This window comes from Hypanus sabinus, chromosome 15, assembly GCF_030144855.1.
Source record: "Hypanus sabinus isolate sHypSab1 chromosome 15, sHypSab1.hap1, whole genome shotgun sequence".
NCBI lineage: Eukaryota > Metazoa > Chordata > Chondrichthyes > Myliobatiformes > Dasyatidae > Hypanus > Hypanus sabinus.
In genome coordinates this window covers 38594992-38617698 of record NC_082720.1, presented here as the reverse complement: position 1 = coordinate 38617698, position 22707 = coordinate 38594992, and the positions used below count along the sequence as shown (strand labels likewise).

Genomic DNA, 22707 nt, shown 5'->3' with positions numbered 1-22707 from the left:
GAAGACTCTGTACGACAATATGTACGACATATTGATGATAGTTTCTGACATTCAGTAAAATTACAATTCCAAAATTACTTTGTGGCATCATGCTTTAATTTTACTTTAAATGAACATAATCTTTTCAGTGCTAATTTAAATAAGTAAATAATGTTTCCACAACTATTCCCAACCATAAAACAATTAATGATCCAAAATGTACAAGTGATATTAGGTTCAAATAATCAACAGACATTAAGTATGCAACATTGTATTCTTGATATTGAGAAGTTATATTATTTCTGTTATTCTAACAAGTTATATAAATTTGGCCATTGTTTAGGTGGATAGACTATGATATCAACAAAATTTCTACTGTTATCCTAAGTGTTGAGGAGAGAAATGCAATAGCTGATTATTTAAAAAGATCTCATGAAAGGCTTGAAAAGAAAGGTTGAAAAGGTCAATATTAGAACATTAAAGGAAGATTTTCATCTGATCTTTTTCAGACATTTCAGTTAAGCATTATTTGCAATACATAAATCAGTGAGTTATGAATATCAAAGTCATTCTGTGTGTTGACATACACATTGGTCCTAGACTTTGAGAGTAGTAAATGCGCCTGCTGTTTGTTAAGATTATAGCTAATCATAATCTTTAAGTAGGCTTTTGTATGACAAGTTGCAATTATTACGGATCCATTTCAGAGTATTAAACTCCTTAGGGAAAATAAATGGCATGACTCTTCAACTGGTCAGATTGCGGAGTCCATAATATGGCGTCTACAACATGTCTTAAAAAGTCATTTACCTCACTAAGCAATGAAATTACATGACATGCTTTTGATGAAATGCTTAGAAAATTGAACTCATACCTTTTTTGGTGTGCTAAGTGGGTACTGAGTGAAGCATTAATGTTTAGTCAATGACCCACAAGGAAATCATGGAGAAAATGCAATATGTAAATAATGAAAGCAGTTTTTGTCTGTAACGATTCACTAATGTATTACCTATTGCTAATTGCAACTGTTGCATCACTGCTGCCCTGGTCATGGTTCAAATTCCAATGTAAATTTATTATCGAAGTACAGTACATATATATGTCACCATATACAACCCATATACAATTCATTTTCTTGCTGACATTACAATAGAATTCATGAGAAACTACACACAAACAAGGACTGATACACCATCAATGAGCAAAGGAAAACAACCTGTAAATAAAATATCATCAAAAAGTAAATAAATAATATATGAGTTGTAGAGTCCTTGAAAGTGAGCCTATTTGTTGTGGAATCAGTTCAGCATTGAGGAGAGTGAAGTTATCCACACTGATTCAGGAGCCTGATGGTTGTAGGGTAATAACTGTTCCTGAACCAGGTGGTGTGGGACCTAAGGCTTCTGTAACCCCCTTCCCAATGGCAGCAGTGAGAGAAGAGCATGGTCTGGAGGATGGAGTCCTTGATGATGGATGTTGCTTTCTTGTGGCAGTGCTCCTTGTTAATGCACTCAATGGTGTGCAGGGCTTTGCCTGTGATGGACTGGGCTGTATGTATCAGTTTTGGTGCTCATTTCCATTCTCAGGTATTGGTGTTTCCATACCAGGCTGTGACCAGTCAGGATACTCTCCATTCTGCATCCTTAGAAGTTTGTCAAAGTTTTAGGTGACATGACAAATCTGCGCAAATTTCTAAGACAAGAGAGGCATTGTTGCACCTTCTTTGTGATGGCACTTACATGTTGGTCTTAGGAAAGATCCTCTGATATGATAATACCAAGGAAATTAAAGTTACTGACCCTCTCCAACTCCGATCTCCTAATTCAACCAGATTTTCAATCTCACTCCTATATACTGTTTCATCACTAACTTTGACTGGGCCAAGAGTAGTGGTGTCATCAGAAAACTTAGATGTAGCATTGGAGCTGTATGTACCCACACAGCCATAAGTATAAAGCGAGTAGAGCAGGGCTAAGCACATAACTTGGTGCTGCACTTGTGCTGATGATGATTGTGGAGGAGATGATGTTACCAATCTCTACTGTCTGTAGTCTTCAAATGAGGAAATCAAGGATCTAGTTGCCCAAGGAGGTAATAAGCCCCAGGTAATGGAGCTTAAAGATTAGTTTTGAGGGGATGTTATGTTGAACTGTAGTCACTGAAAAGCATCTTATATATGTTTGTTCATTGTCCAGATGCTTTAGAGCTGAGTGAAGAGCCAATGAAATGGCACCTGCTGTCGACCTGTTATGACAATAGACAAAATGAAGCAGATCCAAGTTTCACTTCAGTCAGGAGTTGCTATGCTTCATGACCAACCTCTCAAAGCACTTCATCACAGTGGCTGTAAGTGCAACTGGACAATAGTTATTGAGCTAGGCTAATGGTATTATTGAATCACTGGCATTATTGAACCCTACTTGAAGCAGGTGGGTATCTCAGACTGCGGAAGTAAGAGATTGAAGGTGTCAGTAAAAGTTCCAGCCAGTTGATTAGCACAGGTCTTCAGTGCTTTGGCCAGGTGTTTTCTGTGGGTTCACCGTCTTTTATCAAACTTAATGAACCATAATTAACGCCTTCCTTGGCATGCACAGATCAGCTACAGCAAACGATACATGGAAATGAGGGAGAAAAGTAGGAGGAAGGAGTAAATAATACTTATTGATTCTTGAATTTCCAGCCCTACAAAAGCATGTGCTTTGCAAGTGGTCCTTTGCTACTGAGGGTTACAGGCTGATCAGTGTGAAGGTTGCAGCATCTTGCACTGAGGTTGCAACTCTGTTTTATTCATCAAAAAAAATATATAGTGAATACAGTGAATATTGAAAATGAATCTGACAGATGCCACACAGGGATTGTTTAATTCATGTTTTTTTGTAGACCTATTATTGGGAAGTGACATTAAGTAGTTTTAGGTTAAATCTGTTAGTTATGCTTATGTCTAATGATGAAAATTGGCAATGTGCAAATGATGACATTGTTAATTTCATGTTTTAAAGGCAAGAGAAACATCAGATGGGCTGTTGTGAATCAAACATGGCAACTAACCAGATTTAGTCCAATTTCTGGTTGGATGCTATTTCACCAAGAGATGATCACTAATACGATTATCCAACTTATGCAATCAATTCCACTAACACAAATTCCCCAGAGTTAAATCATTTCAATGTGTGAGATGAGATTAAAAAAACTGTGAAGATAGATTCAGTTTCCTGGCATAATACTCATTCAGAAGCAAATCTCAGCACTCCAAAATGTTCTGAAACATTTGATCAAAAATTAAGTTTTGAACTATCATTAATTGAGAGAATAGAAAACAAAACATTAGCTGAAATACAAATTATTCTCTTTTTTGAGAAAGCTTAAGTCATTCAGCTCTAGAGTCCATTCATTGAACTGACCTGTTATCTATTTGAAAACAACCATTCTTCATTTAGTATAATCAGAAATTAAGTATCTAATGTTAGGCTATTTCAATACACAATTCAAAGCAATTACATCTTTTATGGATCACCTTTTATGCAATTTTTGGAACGGTAAAGAAACGAATCCCTTATTTTATGCAGCATTGCATTTACTTCCAGTGCAAGTATTGATTTTTTTCTGGTTGGAGGACCTAAGTGAAGATTAAAATTAAGGTTTCAATGACTTGATGAGCTTGAATAATACCTACTGATGGCGCAAAGCTTCAGTTTGATAGAAGTTCATGACACCAGCATATACAGTATTTCATATTTATTTCAATTACGTTAGGATAGAGAATTGTAGTTAAATGCTAAATCAAGATGAATCAAAAATCAACATTTGGTTGTACACCATCAAACTCTCCTAAGGAATAAAATTTACGGCAGACAAACAAGTTTCTACTTCAAGATATTTTAAAATAATTGTGCAAACTTTATTAAACTTACAAAAACTCTCTGAAATGTCAAGGTAGAAATTAAATTTTGACCTACTGATGCCTCTCAGTAGATAGTTCTTACTGGCTCTTTTTGAATGCCATTTGTCAGATCTTGCAGTCTCAATTATGCAGGAAAAAAGCTGAAGCCTAGTTTAATAATAATTTAAAAAAAAAACAGAACTTGAAGCAATGGCCTTTGACACAAGCTGTTTCATGTGTCGCTCTTCAGCCATTTACAGTTTACTTGCTGCTTTTAGAACTGTGCTGACCTCTCTGCTCTTTTTGTCAGATTTTCCAAGTTATGTTGGTCACATGTCTCAGGAGTTCAAAAGATAAGTTCCTTATGACTCAGTGAATGTGTGAAGAATTGGACGGTGAAGTGAGCGGATGGTGGGAGATAGGCCAGGCAAACATAAATCCCAGCTTGGGAAGAAGCTGCAATCAATAAATTCACAAAGGCTACCTTACCTTTGGTAAGGTATCTCTTAATAACATAGAGGAGGCTATTTGGCACTGTGAATTTGTACCAGCTCTCAGTTGCATTATTCCACTTAAATCCCAATAACCTATCCTCTCTCTATGTGCCCATCAACTTTACCTCATTTCTACACTGGTGGAAATGAGCCTACTAATACATCTTTGGAAATTATGAGGAGACTAAAGCACCAAGAAGATACCACGTGGATCCAAGGAGAGTCTGCAAAATTTACACAGGCAGTAATCAGGACCAAATGCTTTGCCTCCTGCTGTAACAAGAAAGACTGAGACAATGCCCCGGTAAAATATTGAAGATCCATATACATGTTTCTAGGATTTTGTAAATCTGATATCCTCCACCTGTACATAACAAGGTCACTATCAATGTGAGTGAACGCTCCATATGATTGATAATTCTCCATGAGCTCACCTCAGGAACCGATAGACGATGACACCTCCAGAAATCATTGGCTGTTCAAAAGCAGCTCAAGTAAAATGGTCTACACTTTTATCCACAGAAAGGAAAATGGAATAGTGTATATCTGTTGGGATTGTATCCACAGGAATTTTCGGCTAGTGACTTCGCAGTCAATTTTGTGTTGTTTTGAGATTGGGATCAAATTTGGGATTTGAATACATGCCTATTTTAAAACTATGATTCTGCCTCACTTCCCCTTTAAAGTCCCGGTAGGTTGGCCACGAATGGATATGTATTTTCTAAGACATTTTTTAAAATGCTGCAGCAATATTGACAGAACCATAATAGTTGTTCAGTGTTTACATGTTTTCTAATGCAATGATTGACATTATCCCTGCGTTATTTATTGAGATCAGTTGTCAAAAGGTATATTCTAACTATGCAGCATGATTTCCAAATCACATCTACTATATCACACTAACATCTTATAATTTTGAGATTGAGTGCAATGACTGTGGTAAACAATTCAATTTCATTTTTTTGTTTTATTATATGGGAAATAATAAACCTGGCATTAAATCTGTTCATTAGCCCGAGTGCCAGACTGGGTTATATATATGAACAGTTCCCTGTGACAATGAACCTTTATATGTACCAGTAATTTCAGTAAAGCAACAATTTAAATAAAAATAAATCAACTAGAGTAGAGTCAATTGTATTGGCTTAAAATCCAGACTGCGAATAGGTTTTCCTATCTGAATAGTAGAGCCACATTTCATCTAGGAGTTTATTGCATACATAAAATGGTGGAGATAGATTGTTGATATAATTTTGATTTGTTTTTTAACATGAACATTTGGTGTGCCTTTGATTACACACCAACATTTAAAATCTTTGGAATAGGATTAAATTTGACTGTTCAACCTGTTTTAATTAATGGATCTAGATGTGCCACACTTGTTGGAAACTCCTCTAGGAGATGTCTTTTTCAGTCATTATATCTTCACTGATGTTCTTTGCTTCCAAATATTTTGTTTATGTAACATTAAGCCATGTGACCCACAATGTGTTCTTGAATTCAATGCTCTCTGTATCATGAATAATACAAAACACTTTTCTTCTTTGTATGTGGACAAAAATAACTACAATGGTGTTGATGAGTTCTCTGATGGTAACATCACAGACATGGTAATTACAAAATGTAAAATGCTTGTGAAAGGTTGAGAAATTTAGACTTGGTTCTCAAAATTGTCCATTTCCTGGATTTTGCTTATTTCACTATACTTAGGGATAACTTGCAACACCTGTCATCAATGCATAATATAATTACAGAGATGAAGGCACAAGAGGTTAGGGTTGGTGCACAGTGAGTAAAGAGCTGTATGTTGAGAAAGGGGTGAGGTTACAGCAAGTGAAAACTCCTTGCCAGCAAATAGGCATGTAGGCAGAGGCAACAGGTTGGCATCATGGGATGAGATTGTAACTTCTTTGAGTTGTAGACATAAGGGTGCAAATCTGAGGCCTCTTCCCAGGGCAGACTACTTAGCACCAGAGATGGAGAGGCTGGTCGAAGGGGTGGTGAAGATATGGCAGGAGTTGGAGCTCAGGCCAAGCATACTACAAAGATGTAAGAAGATAATTGGGAGCCTAATCTATTATTCATAGATTTATAGGCTTATACAATGCAAAAACAATCTGTTTGGCCCAATTCATCATGCCAACAAAGACTGCTATCTATACTAAATTCATTTGCCTGTGAGTGGCCAACAACTCCCTCACCCTTTCCTATCTATGTACCTGTCCAACCATTGTAATTGTACTTGCCTCCAGTACCTTGTCTGGTGTATTATTCCATATACCCACTATCTCCAAGTGAAAAATTTAACCATCATGTACATAGTTTCCCTCTCATTTTAAACATATGCCTTCTAGTTTTAGACTCCCTTACATAGAATATAAGACATATAACATAGAACAGTACAATACAATAACAGGCCCTTAAATCCCTTCTGCCTGCACATGGTACATATCCCTCCATTCTGTGTTATGTTTCGTAGCTTCAAAACATTAAGCTAATTCAAAGGAAGACATGAGAGGTTGATATGTGAGTCTAACTTTGTTCTTTACTTTAAGCAATGTGTGCATATATCACCTGGTAGTGTGAGGACATATGCAATTCATGTACTTTTACATGTAAACCATAATGAATTATTTAAATGAACAAGAATGTTTAAACAATATATACACAAGGTTGCTCAAATATTACTGAAATATTAAATACACAACACTCTATACATCTATGTGTCTAAGAATCCCTGTAGTGTTCTCGCTCGGGTGTAAGAGAACGCTGAACTAAATACCGAGGTAAACCGTAGTCAATGAAAACAGGATCACAGTAAGATTAACCGTTTACTGTTCACTCTTCCTCATTAACGTATGGTGAAAACTGTTGATAAAACAATACAAGATTTGTACAGCATTTGTTTCCTTCTTGATATCACATATACATCATAAATACTTGCAAAAGTAAAACTACAACAACTACATTACATTAAAATGCAGCATACAGTCAGAATCTACCTACGCCATTGACTGCTTTAAATACACTTCAACACAAACTATCCGCAACTCTAACTAACGAAAACGTCAACCTTATCAACCGTCACTACTTTTAACAGAATCAGCGTTAACATTTTAATTCAACATATCAACTATCTCATGAACTTACGGCGTTGCTTCACTATGTTTCTAGTGCGTAGAAAGACAACTTTTCTTGCGTTGATCCTGCACATGTGAGCCCCCTCCTTCCTGTTTCTCCAAACCGGTATTTTCCCACAGGACGCGGCGAAATCGGATGTGACGTCATCGCATGCTGCGATATATCACAATCAGTGAATTTACTTCAAACAATCCTAACTTTAACTAAAATGCTAACAAATGAATTACTAAAGTGAAAATATTATAAACTAAACAAATGCCATAAAGGCAACACAATCCCTAAAATGTCTCTTTCACGTTTGCCTCCATTACAACTCCTGGCAGTACATTTTAGACAACTATTACTCTCTGTGGGGGGAAAAAAGCAACTTGTCCCACACATCTTTGAACTTATTCCTCTCACCTTAAATGCCTGCCTGGTCATAGACATTTTGACTTGGGGGAGAAAAGATACCAGCACCTACTCTGTCCACGTCTTTTTTAAGCTTATAAATTTCTATTAACTGTCCCCTTGGCTTCCTTTATTCCAGAGAAAACAAACTGAGTTTGTCCGATTGACTCTGGGGGGAAAAAGCCTATGACTATCTACCCTATCTATGCCCTATGTAATTTTATAAACCTCTGTAAGATCTGACCCCTCCTTCAAGGAATAAAGCCCAGCCTATTCAGCCATGAACAAGAGAAAATCTGCAGATCCTGGGAATCTGAGCAACACACTCAAATTGCTGGAGGAACTAAGCAGGCCAGGCAGAATCTATGTCCTGCTCAGTCCTGCTGAAGGGCTTTGGCCTGAGATGTTGCCTGTACTCTTTTCCATAGATGCTGCCTGGCTTGCTGAGTTCCTCCAGCATTTTGTGTGTGTGTTTCTCAGCCTATTTGGCCTCTCGTTAAGACTACAATTCTCCAGGAAGGCAGCATCCTTGTAAATCTTTTCTGAACATCACGTGATTGTTGTGTTCCTAAAATTAACACAATAGCACATTCATATAAAATTCTGCCAACCATAATTTCAATATTGTTGAGAGTTTATTGTAAAGAATAGATATTATTGTTAAAAATAACTGATAAACTAACTTACTGTGGTTAGTTATCTCATGAGTAGGATACAAATAATTGACATTAACTGTGCAACACTTACAGTGAATAAATATAAAAAAAACAGATTTTCTTATAATTTACCTTTCCAACTGTAATAGATTCAAGCAGTTTATTGTGTTTCATAACCATGTAAGATGGTACCTGTTACATCTAGTGAGTCATGAGCAATAATATGACTCTGAGAGCAAATTGGATATTTGTCTTTTGCAAGAGGGTCCATTATAAATAGCAAAGGATATTGTTTTTTCGCTGCTCACATTTGAGCTAAACCTGCTAAGGGTTAAATTTGATAAATTCCAGCAAAGAATATGAGGCATTGTCTGAGTACTGAGTATGTAGCATAGTGCTGGCAGGACACCACCTTTCATAATGCCTGATTAAATAATTTCAATACTCAGCCAACACAAACCCAGCTATTGACTGTATCAGTAGGGGTTGGTATCATGAATGGCAGGCAGTAGTTCAAGCCAGCCTGCAATTATCACTGGGGAGGCAGTCAGGGTTGGAGCAGGCACTGGCACGTATAGAGAAAATGAATCTGGTCGGGAATGCTCATGTAACAGAAACGAGAATGGATCGTCGGGTAATTACTGGAGGCTTTTCAGGTGCACGCTGAAAAGGAAGTAGGAGAAAGCAGCTGTGCAGATCAATAGCAGGAGCCCAGAGTGCCTGGGCCCAGTGCTACAAGATGTTCAATAATCTCACAAGCAGCTCTGGGTCAGTGATTAGGCCTTCATTTGTCACATTCATTCAGTCACATTGCTAGAGATTCTGCAGATGCTGGATATCTTGAGGACCATAACAAAACGGGGCAGAGCTCAGCATGTCAGGCAGCATCCAAGCAGGGAAACAAGCAGTTGATGTTTTGGTCTGGAAAAGAAGAGGGCAGAAGCTAGAATAAGTATGTGGGGGCGGAGGAGAAGAAGTACAATCAGGTATGTAAGAGGTGAGACCATGAGAGGAGGGAAGGTTGGTGGATAGGTGGAAGACGTAAAGGATAGAAGTAGAAGGAATCTAATAGTAGAGGACAGTGGACCATGGAATAAAGAGAAGGAGGTGCTGGGCAGGTCATGAGGGTGGGGTAGGAGAAGAAAAGGGGTCCTCAGCCACCTTTCAATTCATTAGATTCTTTCCAATCAACATTTGACTCGGAATACACACCTAACATCTAAATGCTTGGCCTCACGTTCATACCCGAGGGATTACTAGAAGCCCCCAAATGTGATACTGGAGGGAAAACAGTGAGCTGTTGTAAATATCTTCAGCTCCAGATTAGAAAGAGATACCTTTTTAAAAGCCATAGTTGTTTAGACAAAAATATTTAGTTTTTGAATAAGAAAGGGATCACAAGGCTACTTTTACTGGCACTAACAGGAAACTTTTCACATATGATCAAGCTTAAAGGTCATTCACCATAAAATGAATAAAAATGAGTTTTAAATCAAGGTAAAATAGGGTAAAAATCCAGCATAAAAATGCTCCTAACAGAAGCTGACAAGAATGGTGAATCACACTAGTAACCAAAGCCAAATTCCTTGTTTATCAATGTGCTGAAAGCAGAACATTTGTTTGAACATAAAGGAGTATAGGAACAGTCCATTTGGCACACAAAGTCTGTGCTGACTCTGATGGCAATTTAAACATGCACACCTGTCTGCACATGAACCATATCCATTTATTTTTTAACTGTTCAAATTGCTGTCTAAACATCTCTTAACTAATGCTACTGTATCTGCTTTTATTACCTCTCCCGGCTGTGCATTCCAAGACACGTGCCACTATCAATGTAAAGAAATATCTGCCATATGAATCTTCAATCATTTCCTCTTTAACCTTAAAGCTCTGCCTCCAGTATTACACACGTCCAACCTGGCTAAATGAGTCTGATGAACTACCCTACATCTGCCTATCATTACTTTCTATTCTTGATCAGGTTGTCCATCAGCTTCTGATACTCCAGTGAAAACAGTCCAACCTCTCTTTTGGGGTAATGCTCTCTAATACAGATAGCATGCTGGCAAACCTCGTATACACGCTCCATGTCCTTCCTATAACCAGTAACCAGAGATGCGCACAACAATCTAAATGAGGTCTGATCAAAGTTTTATCCAGCTGCAACATGATTTGGCAATTTTATGCTGACCAATAAAGACACAAAGAAAGACTGCAGGAGTTGCAATATTCAGCACACATACTTGTGAGAGGAACTCTACAGGTCAGGTAGCATCTCAGGTGGGAAATGAATAGTTGACATTTTGGGCAGATGGTCTTCAGCAAGAGTGGAGAGAAAGAGGGCAGAAGCCAGAATAAAAGCCAAGGAGCATGAGTTGGCAGCTGATAGGTGAATCAAGGTGAGGGGGAAGATGGCAATTGCAAAGGAGGTAAAAACAAATCTGAATAGAGGAACAACATTTCATATTCATTTTTGGTTGTCTCCGACCTGACAGCATTAACATCTCTTAATTTCAGTAGCTACTCCCCTCTTCCTTTTGTTTTCCCTTAATCTCTCTGACCCCATTACCCTTCCTCTCTCCCTTGACCTGTCCATCATCCACATCTATATCCCTCCTTTTGGTTACTCACCTTCTTCCCTTTATTCCATGGTCTACTGTTCTCTCCTATCAGATTCCATCTTTTTCAACCTCCCACCTATTACCTCAGCTTCTCACATCATTCCACTTTATCCCCTTCTTTACCTACTCACCTACCCCCTCACCCGAACTCACCTACCAAATTGTGCTCCCTTCCTTTCCCCACTCTTGGATTCTGGCTTCTGTCCTCTTAGCATGAAATATTAACTGTTCATTTCCCTCCACAGATGCTGCCTGATCTGCTGATTCCTCTAGCAATCATATTTTGTTTTGATTCTGACTAATATAGACAAGTCCATCAGCCTCCTTATGTATTCCTGTTGCTATTTTTAGGGAGCTTCAAAAGTTCAAAGTAAATTTATTATCAAAGTACATATATGTTACCATATAAAACCCCGAGATTGATTTTCTTGCAGGTATCACAGTAAATTGGAAACAACAAAAAATAAGGAAAAAAATAATAATAAACAAATAAGCAATAAATATGGAACATGAGATGAAGAGTCCTTGAAAGCGAGTGCATAGGTTGTGCGGACAGTTCAGTGTTGTGGTGAGAGAAGTCGAGTGAATTTCGAGAGCCTGATGGTTGACCTCCTTCCTGATGGTGGCAGTGACAAGATTGCATGGCCTGGATGGTGGGAGTCTCTGATGATGGATGCTGCTTTTCTGCAACAGTGCTCCATGTAGATGTGCTCAGTGGTAAGAAGGGCTTTACTGACTGACTGGGCTGTATCCACTACTTTTTGTGGGCTTTTCTCTTCAAGGGCATTGGTGTTTCCATATCAGGCCAAGATGCAACCAGTTAATATACTCTCCACATAACATCTATAGAAGTTTGTTGAAGTTTTAGATGACATACTGAATCTTCACAAACTTCTACAAAAGTAGAGGTGCTGCCATGCTTTTTTTTGTAATGGCACTTATGTTCTGGGCCCAGGACAGATCCTCTGGAATGATTACACCGAAGAATTTAAGGTTGCTGACCTTCTCCGACTTTGTCTTCGCATTGAGGAATGGACCTCTAATTTCCTTCCCCTGTTGTCAATAATGAGCTCTTTGGTCTTACCGACAATGAGTGAGAGTCTTTTGTTGTTGTGGCACCATTCAACCAGATTTACAATGTCCCTCCTATATGCTGATTCATCACCATCTTTTCATTTGGCCAACACAGTGTGCTGTCAGAAAACTTAAATATGGTATTGGAGCTGTGCTTAGCCTCACAGTCATAAGTATAAGGCAAGCAGAGCACGGGGCTAAGCACACAGCTTTGTGGTGCACCTGTGCTGATGGTGATTATCTAGGAGATGTTGTTGCCAATCTGAACTGACTGGGGGCTGCAAGTGAGGAAATCGAGAATCCAAGTGCACAAGGTTGTTTTGAGGCCAATGTCTTGGAGCGTATTGATTAGTTTTGTTGGGATGATAGTATCGAACACTGAGCTGTAGTCAATGAAGAACATCCTGATATATGCATTTTCACTGTGCAATGTTCCAGCATTTAGTGAAGAGCCAATGAAATGGAATCCACTGTTGACCTGTTGTGGTGGCAGGCAAACTGGAACAGACCCAAGTCACTTCTTAGACAGGAGTTGATAGGCTTCATCATCAACCTCTCATAGCACGTGATCACAGTGAATGTAAGTGCTACAGGATGATGGTTATTGAGGCAGGTTACCCCATTCTTTTTGGACATTGGTATAATTGAAGCCTGCTTGAAGAAGTTGGGTACCTCAGACTGCTGAAGTGAGAGGTTAAAGATATCAATGAACACTAGCCAGTTGATCAGCACAGGTCTTCAGTACTTGGTCAGGCATGCTGACTGGACTAAATGCTTTCTGTGGGCTCATCCTCCTGAAGGATGCTCTACAGTTGGCCCCAGAGACTGAGATCACAGGGTCGCTGGGCACTGTGGGTGCTCATGAAGTTGCTTCCATGTTCTGACAGTCAAAGTGAGTGTAAAAGGCATTGAGTGTAAAAAGCTCATCTGGAAGCAAAACCAGATGACATACCTATGTATGTCACTTGGTTTTACTTTGTAAGAGGAGGTGATTGCATTCTAGCCCTATCACAGCTGTTGAGAATCATTTAGTGATTCAGGTTTGGTCTGGAATAGCCACTTTCCATGTGAGATGGTTTTCAGGATGTCGTACCTGGACCTCTTGTATTTCGCTTGGTTGCTCGACCTGAAAACCACTGATCTGGCCCTCAGTAGACTGCTAGACTCTTGGTTCACCCAGGACTTCTGGTTGGGGAAGACTTTCAATAATTTTGTGGTGACACACTTGTCTATGGCTGACTTCATAATCTCCTTGACAACTGTGACTTATTTGTTCATATTCTGTGAGTCCTTGAACATGGTCTAGTCCACTGATTTGAAGCAGTCCTGCATTCATTCTCCTGGCTCTCTTGACCACCTCTTCATTGTCCTTCATTCTGGAGTCTTGCTCTTTAATCTCTGGCTGTATGTAGGTAGGAGAAGAACAGCCAGATGGTCAGATTTCCCAAAATACGATCCAAGGATGGATGGTTGGCTTTCCTAATCACAGAAAAAACATTGGTTGAGTGTGTTGGGATTCTATGTTCTGCAGGTGGAATGTTGCTAATAATTGGGCCGAGACTTCTTCAAATAAGTCTAATTGAAATTCCTGACAATGATCTGAAAAGCACCGGAGTGGGCTGTTTCATGTTGGCTAATCACTGCACTCAATACCTTGAGTGCTTGCTTAACATTCGCCTTTGGCAGTATGTAAACTGTGGCCAGGATCATGGAGGAGAACTCTCTCAGTAAGTATCATGGTGCGAACCTACTCCTTAGATTTTCGAGGTCAGGGATCAAGAATGTGACAAGACTGCTACATTTGAGCACCACAAAGTGTTTATCATGAAACACAGATCCCAGCTTTTGCCCTCTTTGAAACAGCAGTTTAATGCATCCTGTGTATCGACAAGCCATTAGGTCTTACCAACATGTCTGACATGTCCTGAGCGGGCCATGTCTCCGTGCAACAAAGAATGCAGCAGTCCCTCATTTCCCTGCAATACGCTATCTTGTCCTTATGTCCTCAGTCTTGTACTCCAGTGATTGTGTAGTTGCTAACAAAATACTGGGTGGAGTAAGTCTTACACTCTGGTGTTTTGGTGTGGCTTTAAGTCCTTCCCTTCTCCCTCTCTTCCGGCCATAGTGATGTACCTTTGACTGCTTAAAGGTGCCCTACCTGCATTTCTGAGAGTTATGTTTGCCAAGTCCTTCAGAAAATCATGAAATAGCTAATTCATTAAGATAGTTTAAAAGTGCTTTGCTTAAGGGAAAGTTGCAAGTTGCAGATTGCAATGACAGTAGTTCAGAAGTATATTTGGAAATTCAGTATGCTGACCACAAAGTGTTATCTTCTTTCATCAGCACCATCCTAGAGAGGTTGCTTGTACCTCACGTTCTTTCTAAACATCAAAGCTCCTAAAGGTCTTGCCATTTACTGTATACTTTCCTTTTAAATTTGACCTCCTAAAGCGTAACACCTCACACTTGTCTGGATTAGACACCATCTATCACTTTTCTGCTCACATTTCTAACTACTGTACCTACATCCTGCTGAATTCTTTGATAAATCTCATTACCCACAACTCCACCAATTGTTGAGTTGTCTGCAAACTTACTGATTAACTCATATATAGTTTCATCCAAATTATTTAAATATATCACAAACAGCTTTACCTACTCTAATCCCTACAGAACACCACTGTCGCCAATCTTGATCGGTAGCAGTTATAACTATGTAAGCTTGAGACAAAGAGCCATACAAAGAGAAGAGAAATCAATGTGTGTATTGCTTCATTAAAGAACTTAACTGTGCTTGCCATTATGATGCCTTTGTAGCTTGCACCTAATGGTCCTTGTATGGATGTATAGATGAATGAATTCAGCCAAAGGCATTGAACAACATGTGTCATTTCAACTGGCTGTGTTAATGGAAAAGGTGTTCAACTAATCTTGAGAGTGTTCTCCTCCCCAAGTGACTTCTTTTGTTACAGACCATAGTTAGAGCCATAGCAATGTCCCATAGTACAAAACTGAGTCTGAAGTATACCAGTGAACCAATTCAGTCAATTGTTGTTACTGTAAAGCCTGTTGCTCATCATAGTATTGTCAGTTTAGAGCAGGCATGTGTTTCTTGCAAAATATTTGACAGCTGGTAGATTTCTAGAGTTAAAAGAAGCTACAAAAGCAATTCAAGTGGCAAATTGTAATGGCAACAGAAAGGAGGACTTTGAACATCATTCAGACGATGAGGAATTAGGATGGTGCAATATACCTTAATCAATAATAAACAAATTTTAGAATGAAGGTACTGATTACAGCCAATCATTGCTACTTGCCATAAAATGTTTAATAATGAATCAAGACATTCAATTATCAAGTACATCAATTCATCAAGTATCTTTTAGAATTGATTTTAAATGTCTCTTGTTTTTAAAGCTCTCAATGGTCTAGGACCAGAGTATATCACAGAATTGCTTTCATTTTGTTAAATCCTGCTTGAGCACTCAGGTTTTCTTCTGCTGGTCTTTTAAATGTAAACATTCTCTCTTAAAAGATAAATGGCAGGCCAGCTTTTTTTGAACTATACTCCTAAACTGTAGAATTCAATATCTAAAACTATAATGGATGCAGACTCACTTGACCCTTTTAAATGCCAGCTCAAAACCTTTTTATTTAACTTTGCTTTTAGCTAACTTTTGCTTTTATCTTTTATTTTCATGTTTGCACTTTATCCCTTTGTAAACCACTTTGAACTACATTGTCTGTATGAAAAGTGCACTCTAAATACGTTGTTGTTATTATTAATGTCATTATTATTATTACTATTATTATTAAGTTCAGCCAGATACCATTGACAAAAAAGCACAGCCAAACTGAAACCCTATTCTGGTGAGGTTTTCCACATTTACAGAAAATAGTGCACTCTGAAACACATTGAATATATTCACTACTATTATCCTGGCAAACTACAAAAATAGAGCATCCTTATTGGGGAAGGCAAGCTGAGACCACTCCAAGCTGTTAAGAATTATTTCAACATTGAACTTCCAAAATCTCGCTATGACTTTTTTTCCAGCAGGATCTCAACAAGTATAAGATACAAGATTCAAGTACATTTATTATCACAGAAGGTATAAATTATTCAACCTTGAGGTTTTCTCGCTCACAGGTAGCCAGAAAGCAAGAAATCCAAAAGAACCCAACTAAAGAAAAAAGAATAAAAATGAAAAGACCAATACTCAAGTGCAAGAGAAAGACAAGAACATACAAATCATGCAAACAGTTGAAGCCAACAGCAGCATTCTGAACCAAAACTGAGCCCTCAGATCTGAACCCTGGAGCAGGCTTAAAGCTTCGCTTATCAGTTCATCAAATTAGTGGGCATGGAGCACAGCAGCCAAGCCAGTCTTCATAGCCTCAGCATTCTGGAGATGACCATCGCAGAGAGTGAGCAAAATCAGCTCTTGTCCTGACCAACACCCTGTCTTTTCAGTCTATCTGGGCTGGTGTTTAAATTGACCAGACAATGGAACTGCAAAAGGCTCTGACCCCCTCCCCCCAGAAAGAGGAGTGAAGATTGCGGACAGCGAGCAAAATCGGCTCTCACCTTTGATCTGGGCCAGTGTTTAAATTGTCCAAACAGCATAATGTACCTCGAACTAGGACCCAGGCATTGCTGCTGCGAAAGGCTCCAGGCCTACACCGCGCCACCTAGTGACTTGCTCCGGGCCTAGGTCACGCTGCCCAGCAACTCTCTCTGGGCCCAGATTTTGTTGCCCAGCCAAAGTTGTTCTCAAGCTCTTTAAATCAGTTCAGCACCCAGAGCGATTCAACCTTGCACCCAGGCCAGTTGAACGAGCATCAGAACTTTCTCCCCTGATCCTGACTTCTCCTTTCAGCGTCCAGACTGATCCAACCTCACTCCCGGGTCAGCTGATTGGGCATTGGAACTCCATTTGCAACAACTGTGCAGCACACTATCTCGGCTCATTTCCAGAACCCACCTTGCCATCTCTCACCCCTTCACTATTTGTGGCAATAATTTAACACAATTTACCTCAGTAAAGGTAAGTTTAGTGATGTTTTTAGTTGGATTATTTCTTAGCTTTTTTGACCACCAGGAAGCAGCTGCACACATTCAGTAGTGCCATTTTAAACAGAAGGATTACGGGGTACAATGCATATACTTCCATTAAATTAAATGCAATGCTGGTTTATTGCAAGCCCTGATAGTCCTTTATACTTTTTAATGTCAAGAAGGAATTGGTTAGGCTAGAACAAAATGTTGTACCTGTGAAAACAGATCATGGTGAATGGGCCTTGCCAGTTGTCACTGCAGGTTAGAAAGTGGCACTACATCAAACCAGTAGCTGTTCCCATTTCAAAAGAATGCAAACAATCAAAGATATTGACAAAATAGGACGTCTTCCAATGAATGACAACAAATATGGTCAGTATTACCTGACCATTAATGTGTTAAAATGGCTGCACTCCGATACAAATTACCTTATGGAACCAAATTTTTGCTTTGTGATGCATATCGAAGCCATGATGATTAATTATTGCAGATCATTACATTGCGTAATCAAGTATATGTATTGTTTGTTATGGGCACCAACAAGAGAAGGGGCGACACAAATCTGAAATGACATGAATATACACTGTGCAATGAAGAATAATATATCTTTGTTTGAAGTTTGATATTAATGAAGGAAAATGTAGAAGCTATCTCTTATGTGCTAAAACCTGAAACTATAACATAGGTCATACTGAGGGATGGTGCACTGTTCTGAACAATTCCTTCCAGATCTGACAATCCTGGTTAGACCATTCAATCACTTGTTGAGGTAAGATATGAAATAGATGTGGAAGAAGGAGAAAAATGTTCATATGGCCCACTGCCGGAATGGCAACTTCTCCTTGCTCATTACCATGTGGGTAGGAGACACCTATGGCCTTTACTTCTCACAGTCCTAGAAGCAGCAAGCACAGTTGTGTGTAAATTTTGGAAACACCTGGAATGGAATCAATACTCAGTACAGTACTGATGATTGACAACTGAATGATATTGATGGCCTTAAGTCGGGAGCCATATTCACTATAATATTTTGATAATTTTTTGCTCATTTGATATTTATTTATCTCTTTATTAATTAAGATGATTTTTGGGCTTTCATTAATTAAGGAATTTTACATTGCTTAATGTCTAAATGGATCTATAATATTTTTAAAATTGGAGGCAGTCCCCTCACTCTGATGAATTTAGGGAAGGGTTTGTTCTACTAAGATAAGTTTTCTGACACATTTTGAATTTCCACCAGAAAATCCAGGATTTTCTCTAAAAGTGCTGAAAACAATGAAAAAGGAAACTGTCACGTTCTCCTTCGGGTGTAACGAAACGCCGAATTTAACGTCCGGATAAACCACAGCCAATGCAAACCAGATCGCAGTAAGATTAACCATTTACTGTTCACTCTTCACATTAACATATGGTGAAAACTGTTGATAAAACAATACAAGATTGATACAGTATTTGTTCCTTCCTTAATATCACATTTCAAGTGTAAATACTTGCAAAGGTGACTATAACTACATTACACTAAGGTGCAGTATACAGGGAGAGTTTACCTGCTCCATTGACTACTTTAAATACACTTCCATGCAAACTATCCGCGACTCTTTAACTAACGAAAGCATAAACATTATCTACCGACGTTACCTCTAACAGGATCAGCATTAACATCTTAGTTCAATATATCGATTATCTATTAACTTACAGCGTTGCTCTCACTGTGATTTCTCATGCCTGCAAAACTGCTTGTGCTCAGGTGAGCCTCGTGGAAAGCCCCCACCCTCGCGCTAATTTCAAACCGGTGTTTTCCCACAAGACGCGGCGAAACCGGATGTGACGTCATCGCATGCCGATATATTTTACATGCAATGAATACACTTTAAACACTTCTAATTCTAACTAGAAAATACTATTGAATGAATTACTAAGCGAAAATATTATAAACTAAATAACTGTCGTAAAGACAGCACACTCCCCGCTTGACCTTCGTAAGGTCACAATGAGCAGAGTACAAACTTAGTCTCTTAATCAGTCATTGGGTAGAAGTAGAATAACTTCTGTAACTGGCCCTTGGTAAATTTTCACATCGCCTTGGTCGGTAGTCTTCAATTCGATCTTCCTGACATGTCCATCCCCGCTAGGGAATGTAACAGTGATTCTGGCCGTTGGCCAGATTCCTGTGGGGTTCTGTCCACTTTTGTCTCTGTTGCAACAAAGGTAGATATTTTTGTCTCCAGCGGGACCAGAACTGATTTGCCAGAGCCTGGACTTGTCTCCATTGCTTTGTGTACAAATCCTTGTCTGAGAAGTCTCCTGGTGGAGGAGGTGCTCCTGCCTTCTGCGTAAGGAGCGTTGATGGCGAAAGTATAAAGGGGTTTTCTGGGTCAGAAGACACAGGTAGGAATGATTGTGCGTTTATAATGGTTGTGACCTCTGCCATTAGGGTGCACAGTACCTCGTGGGCCAATCGGGTGCGTTGCTGTATCTCAGGTTTCCTTTTCCAGGTTTTCCGTAAGGACGTGAACCGTTTGACTGCCTGCTCTTTGTTATCTGGTGAGCGCTGGCGTGGTTCTCTGATTGGCAATGGGGCAACCCCATTATTTGCTTCATCTCTGAAGACCTTGGTGTCTTTGGGTTTTAAAGAAATGGTATCTTGAGCTGATTGTGCAAGTTTGTTTCCGTGCTCGGTTTGAACGAAAACTGACTGACCTAGCGTCTCGTCGGTTACTTTACGCTTGGTAATGTCTTGTTGTGCTTCTTTAGGGTACACCTCAGTGAGGCAGATCTCGGAACAAGAACGGCTTGACTGAGTTTGACCGCAAACTTCTGTACAGTTCGAGCTGACAATTGTTGTCCTGGAGTGAACCTCTCCCTCCCCGCCGTCCTGTTGTGGGGGTGAAGGAGCGTTGTCGGTTCTTTCATTCTTGACTTCATCACGGAGCCGTGAGGGTAAATTTCCTTCCTCGTATGGATGTGATGCAATCGTGACTCTCTGAGGTTCCTCGTAGCTGGGGAAGTTATCGAATACGTATGGAGAGGGGAGACGAGCCTGCCTGTCTATTTGATATTGTACATAGTCGCTTGTGCGTTCCAGTCTGGTCCTTTCTAAAGTAGATCTTACTTCGGTCAGATCACGCGACCCTTCAGCTTGTTCTATGTACTTTGCTTCCACCCTGGCAGCTTCTCCTTCTCCTTCTAGCTGCAGCACATGCAACTCTGTCGATATTTTTGTCATTTCCAACTGGGTTTTGGCCTCTCTGGCGGCCCTTTCTTTCTGGATTTCGGCTTCTCTGGCAGCCCTTTCTTTCTGGATTTCGGCTTCTCTGGCAGCCTCTTCTCTTCGTCTGGCGGCCCTTTCTTTCTGGATTTCGGCTTCTCTGGCGGCCCTTTCTTTCTGGATTTCGGCTTCTCTGGCAGCCCTTTCTTTCTGGATTTCGGCTTCTCTGGCAGCCTCTTCTCTCTGTCTGGCGGCCCTTTCTTTCTGGATTTCGGCTTCTCTGGCAGCCTCTTCTTTCTGGATTTCGGCTTCTCTGGTGGCCAGTTTCATTTTCAAAACTGCTTCTTGTCTGGCGTAATGCAGTCGCACCTTGGCGGCTTCTGCCTTGGCTCTTGCCTGTGCGGACTTACTTGATGTCGTTCTACTGCCCTTGTCGCTGGGCGCCATCGACTTGATCCCGGATCGAGCTGACATTGCAGCACTTGGAACACCTGATAACGCCCGGGTGGGCTTACTTGATGTCGGTTTACTGCCCTTGTCGCTGGGCGGCGTCGACTTGATGCTGGATTGAGCTGACATTGCAGCACTTGAAACACCTGATAATGCCGCTTTTTCACTGTCACGTTCTCCTTCGGGTGTAACGAAACGCCGAATTTAACGTCCGGATAAACCACAGCCAATGCAAACCAGATCGCAGTAAGATTAACCATTTACTGTTCACTCTTCACATTAACATATGGTGAAAACTGTTGATAAAACAATACAAGATTGATACAGTATTTGTTCCTTCCTTAATATCACATTTCAAGTGTAAATACTTGCAAAGGTGACTATAACTACATTACACTAAGGTGCAGTATACAGGGAGAGTTTACCTGCTCCATTGACTACTTTAAATACACTTCCATGCAAACTATCCGCGACTCTTTAACTAACGAAAGCATAAACATTATCTACCGACGTTACCTCTAACAGGATCAGCATTAACATCTTAGTTCAATATATCGATTATCTATTAACTTACAGCGTTGCTCTCACTGTGATTTCTCATGCCTGCAAAACTGCTTGTGCTCAGGTGAGCCTCGTGGAAAGCCCCCACCCTCGCGCTAATTTCAAACCGGTGTTTTCCCACAAGACGCGGCGAAACCGGATGTGACGTCATCGCATGCCGATATATTTTACATGCAATGAATACACTTTAAACACTTCTAATTCTAACTAGAAAATACTATTGAATGAATTACTAAGCGAAAATATTATAAACTAAATAACTGTCGTAAAGACAGCACAGAAACAAATCCTATTATCCTGTGAAGTATATGAGAACTAAGTATTTGAAACAATAGCCCAAGCAAATCAAAAGCTAAACATGAGAAAGTGGTAACCATATGACCCAAGAGCAGGGAGGATATAAATCAGCAAGGTTATTATTTTTCATTGTCGCTGCAGTCAATTCTTAAGGTGCAGATTCATTCCTACTTTGCACTAATTTTGAGAAGATTTTCTCTTTACCTGGCCATTCACATCTGATTGCTCACTGGGGAAGTTAACTTTTCCATGAGCATCACAATTTGGCTATAATTCAGAATGCGATTATAAAATAAATCCCTTTTAACATAAATCATTCAATTAATTTAAAGTGGCATTTTAGGAGCCTTAGATTAATATAGCAGAAAATTATGTTATCAGAAAAAATAACATTTTAGTGGTGTGTTAATCCAATATTTATGTTTTTGAGTAACTGAACATGATTTTAAAAACAATAGGAAGCCTTTTGCAAATTATCTTTGTGTCTTCCAGTCAGTTTTTTAATCAAATAAAAAAATGTCTTTTATTGCCATGTACCTAAAGGAGAGCTTGATTTTAGTAACTTCTTTAGGCTTAATTTTTATAGCCACCACAAAAAACCATAATAAATGGAAACTCAGAGTGGTGATTCTCTCTGGCTCTGGCATTGACATCCAGCACCATGTTCTTTATAGTTATATATTTGGTCACAGACATCTGACGTGCATTGATGACAATTTGACCTCCGCACCCTTCAGTTTTTGTTAGTTTAGTCCTGAGCAAAGAGTGTTGATCAGACCATTAAGATTCTAGGTTCAATTTTTAAATTAATTTCTCATGGGTACATTGGAACATCCAATGAGATGATTTGTTTGCATTAACAAACAACACAGCTGAGGGTGTGCTGGAGGC

General features: G+C 39.5%; 1 protein-coding gene and 1 long non-coding RNA gene across 2 annotated transcripts; both read right to left on the bottom strand.

Annotated features, from left to right (window-relative positions):
• Positions 1 to 18592: 18592 nt before the first annotated feature.
• Positions 18593 to 20531, bottom strand: LOC132405148 (uncharacterized). Its single transcript, XM_059989849.1, has 2 exons — positions 18997 to 20531; positions 18593 to 18718 (listed from the first exon to the last, which is right to left on the bottom strand). The coding sequence occupies exon 1, from the start codon at positions 20524 to 20526 to the stop codon at positions 19429 to 19431; it is 1098 nt and encodes a 365-aa protein (XP_059845832.1). The 5' UTR covers positions 20527 to 20531; the 3' UTR covers positions 18593 to 18718; positions 18997 to 19428.
• Positions 20532 to 20986: 455 nt separating this feature from the next.
• Positions 20987 to 21775, bottom strand: LOC132405146 (uncharacterized). The gene is made up of 2 exons (XR_009515776.1): positions 21533 to 21775; positions 20987 to 21254 (listed from the first exon to the last, which is right to left on the bottom strand). It is a non-coding gene; the product is annotated as an uncharacterized LOC132405146 (long non-coding RNA).
• Positions 21776 to 22707: the final 932 nt, after the last annotated feature.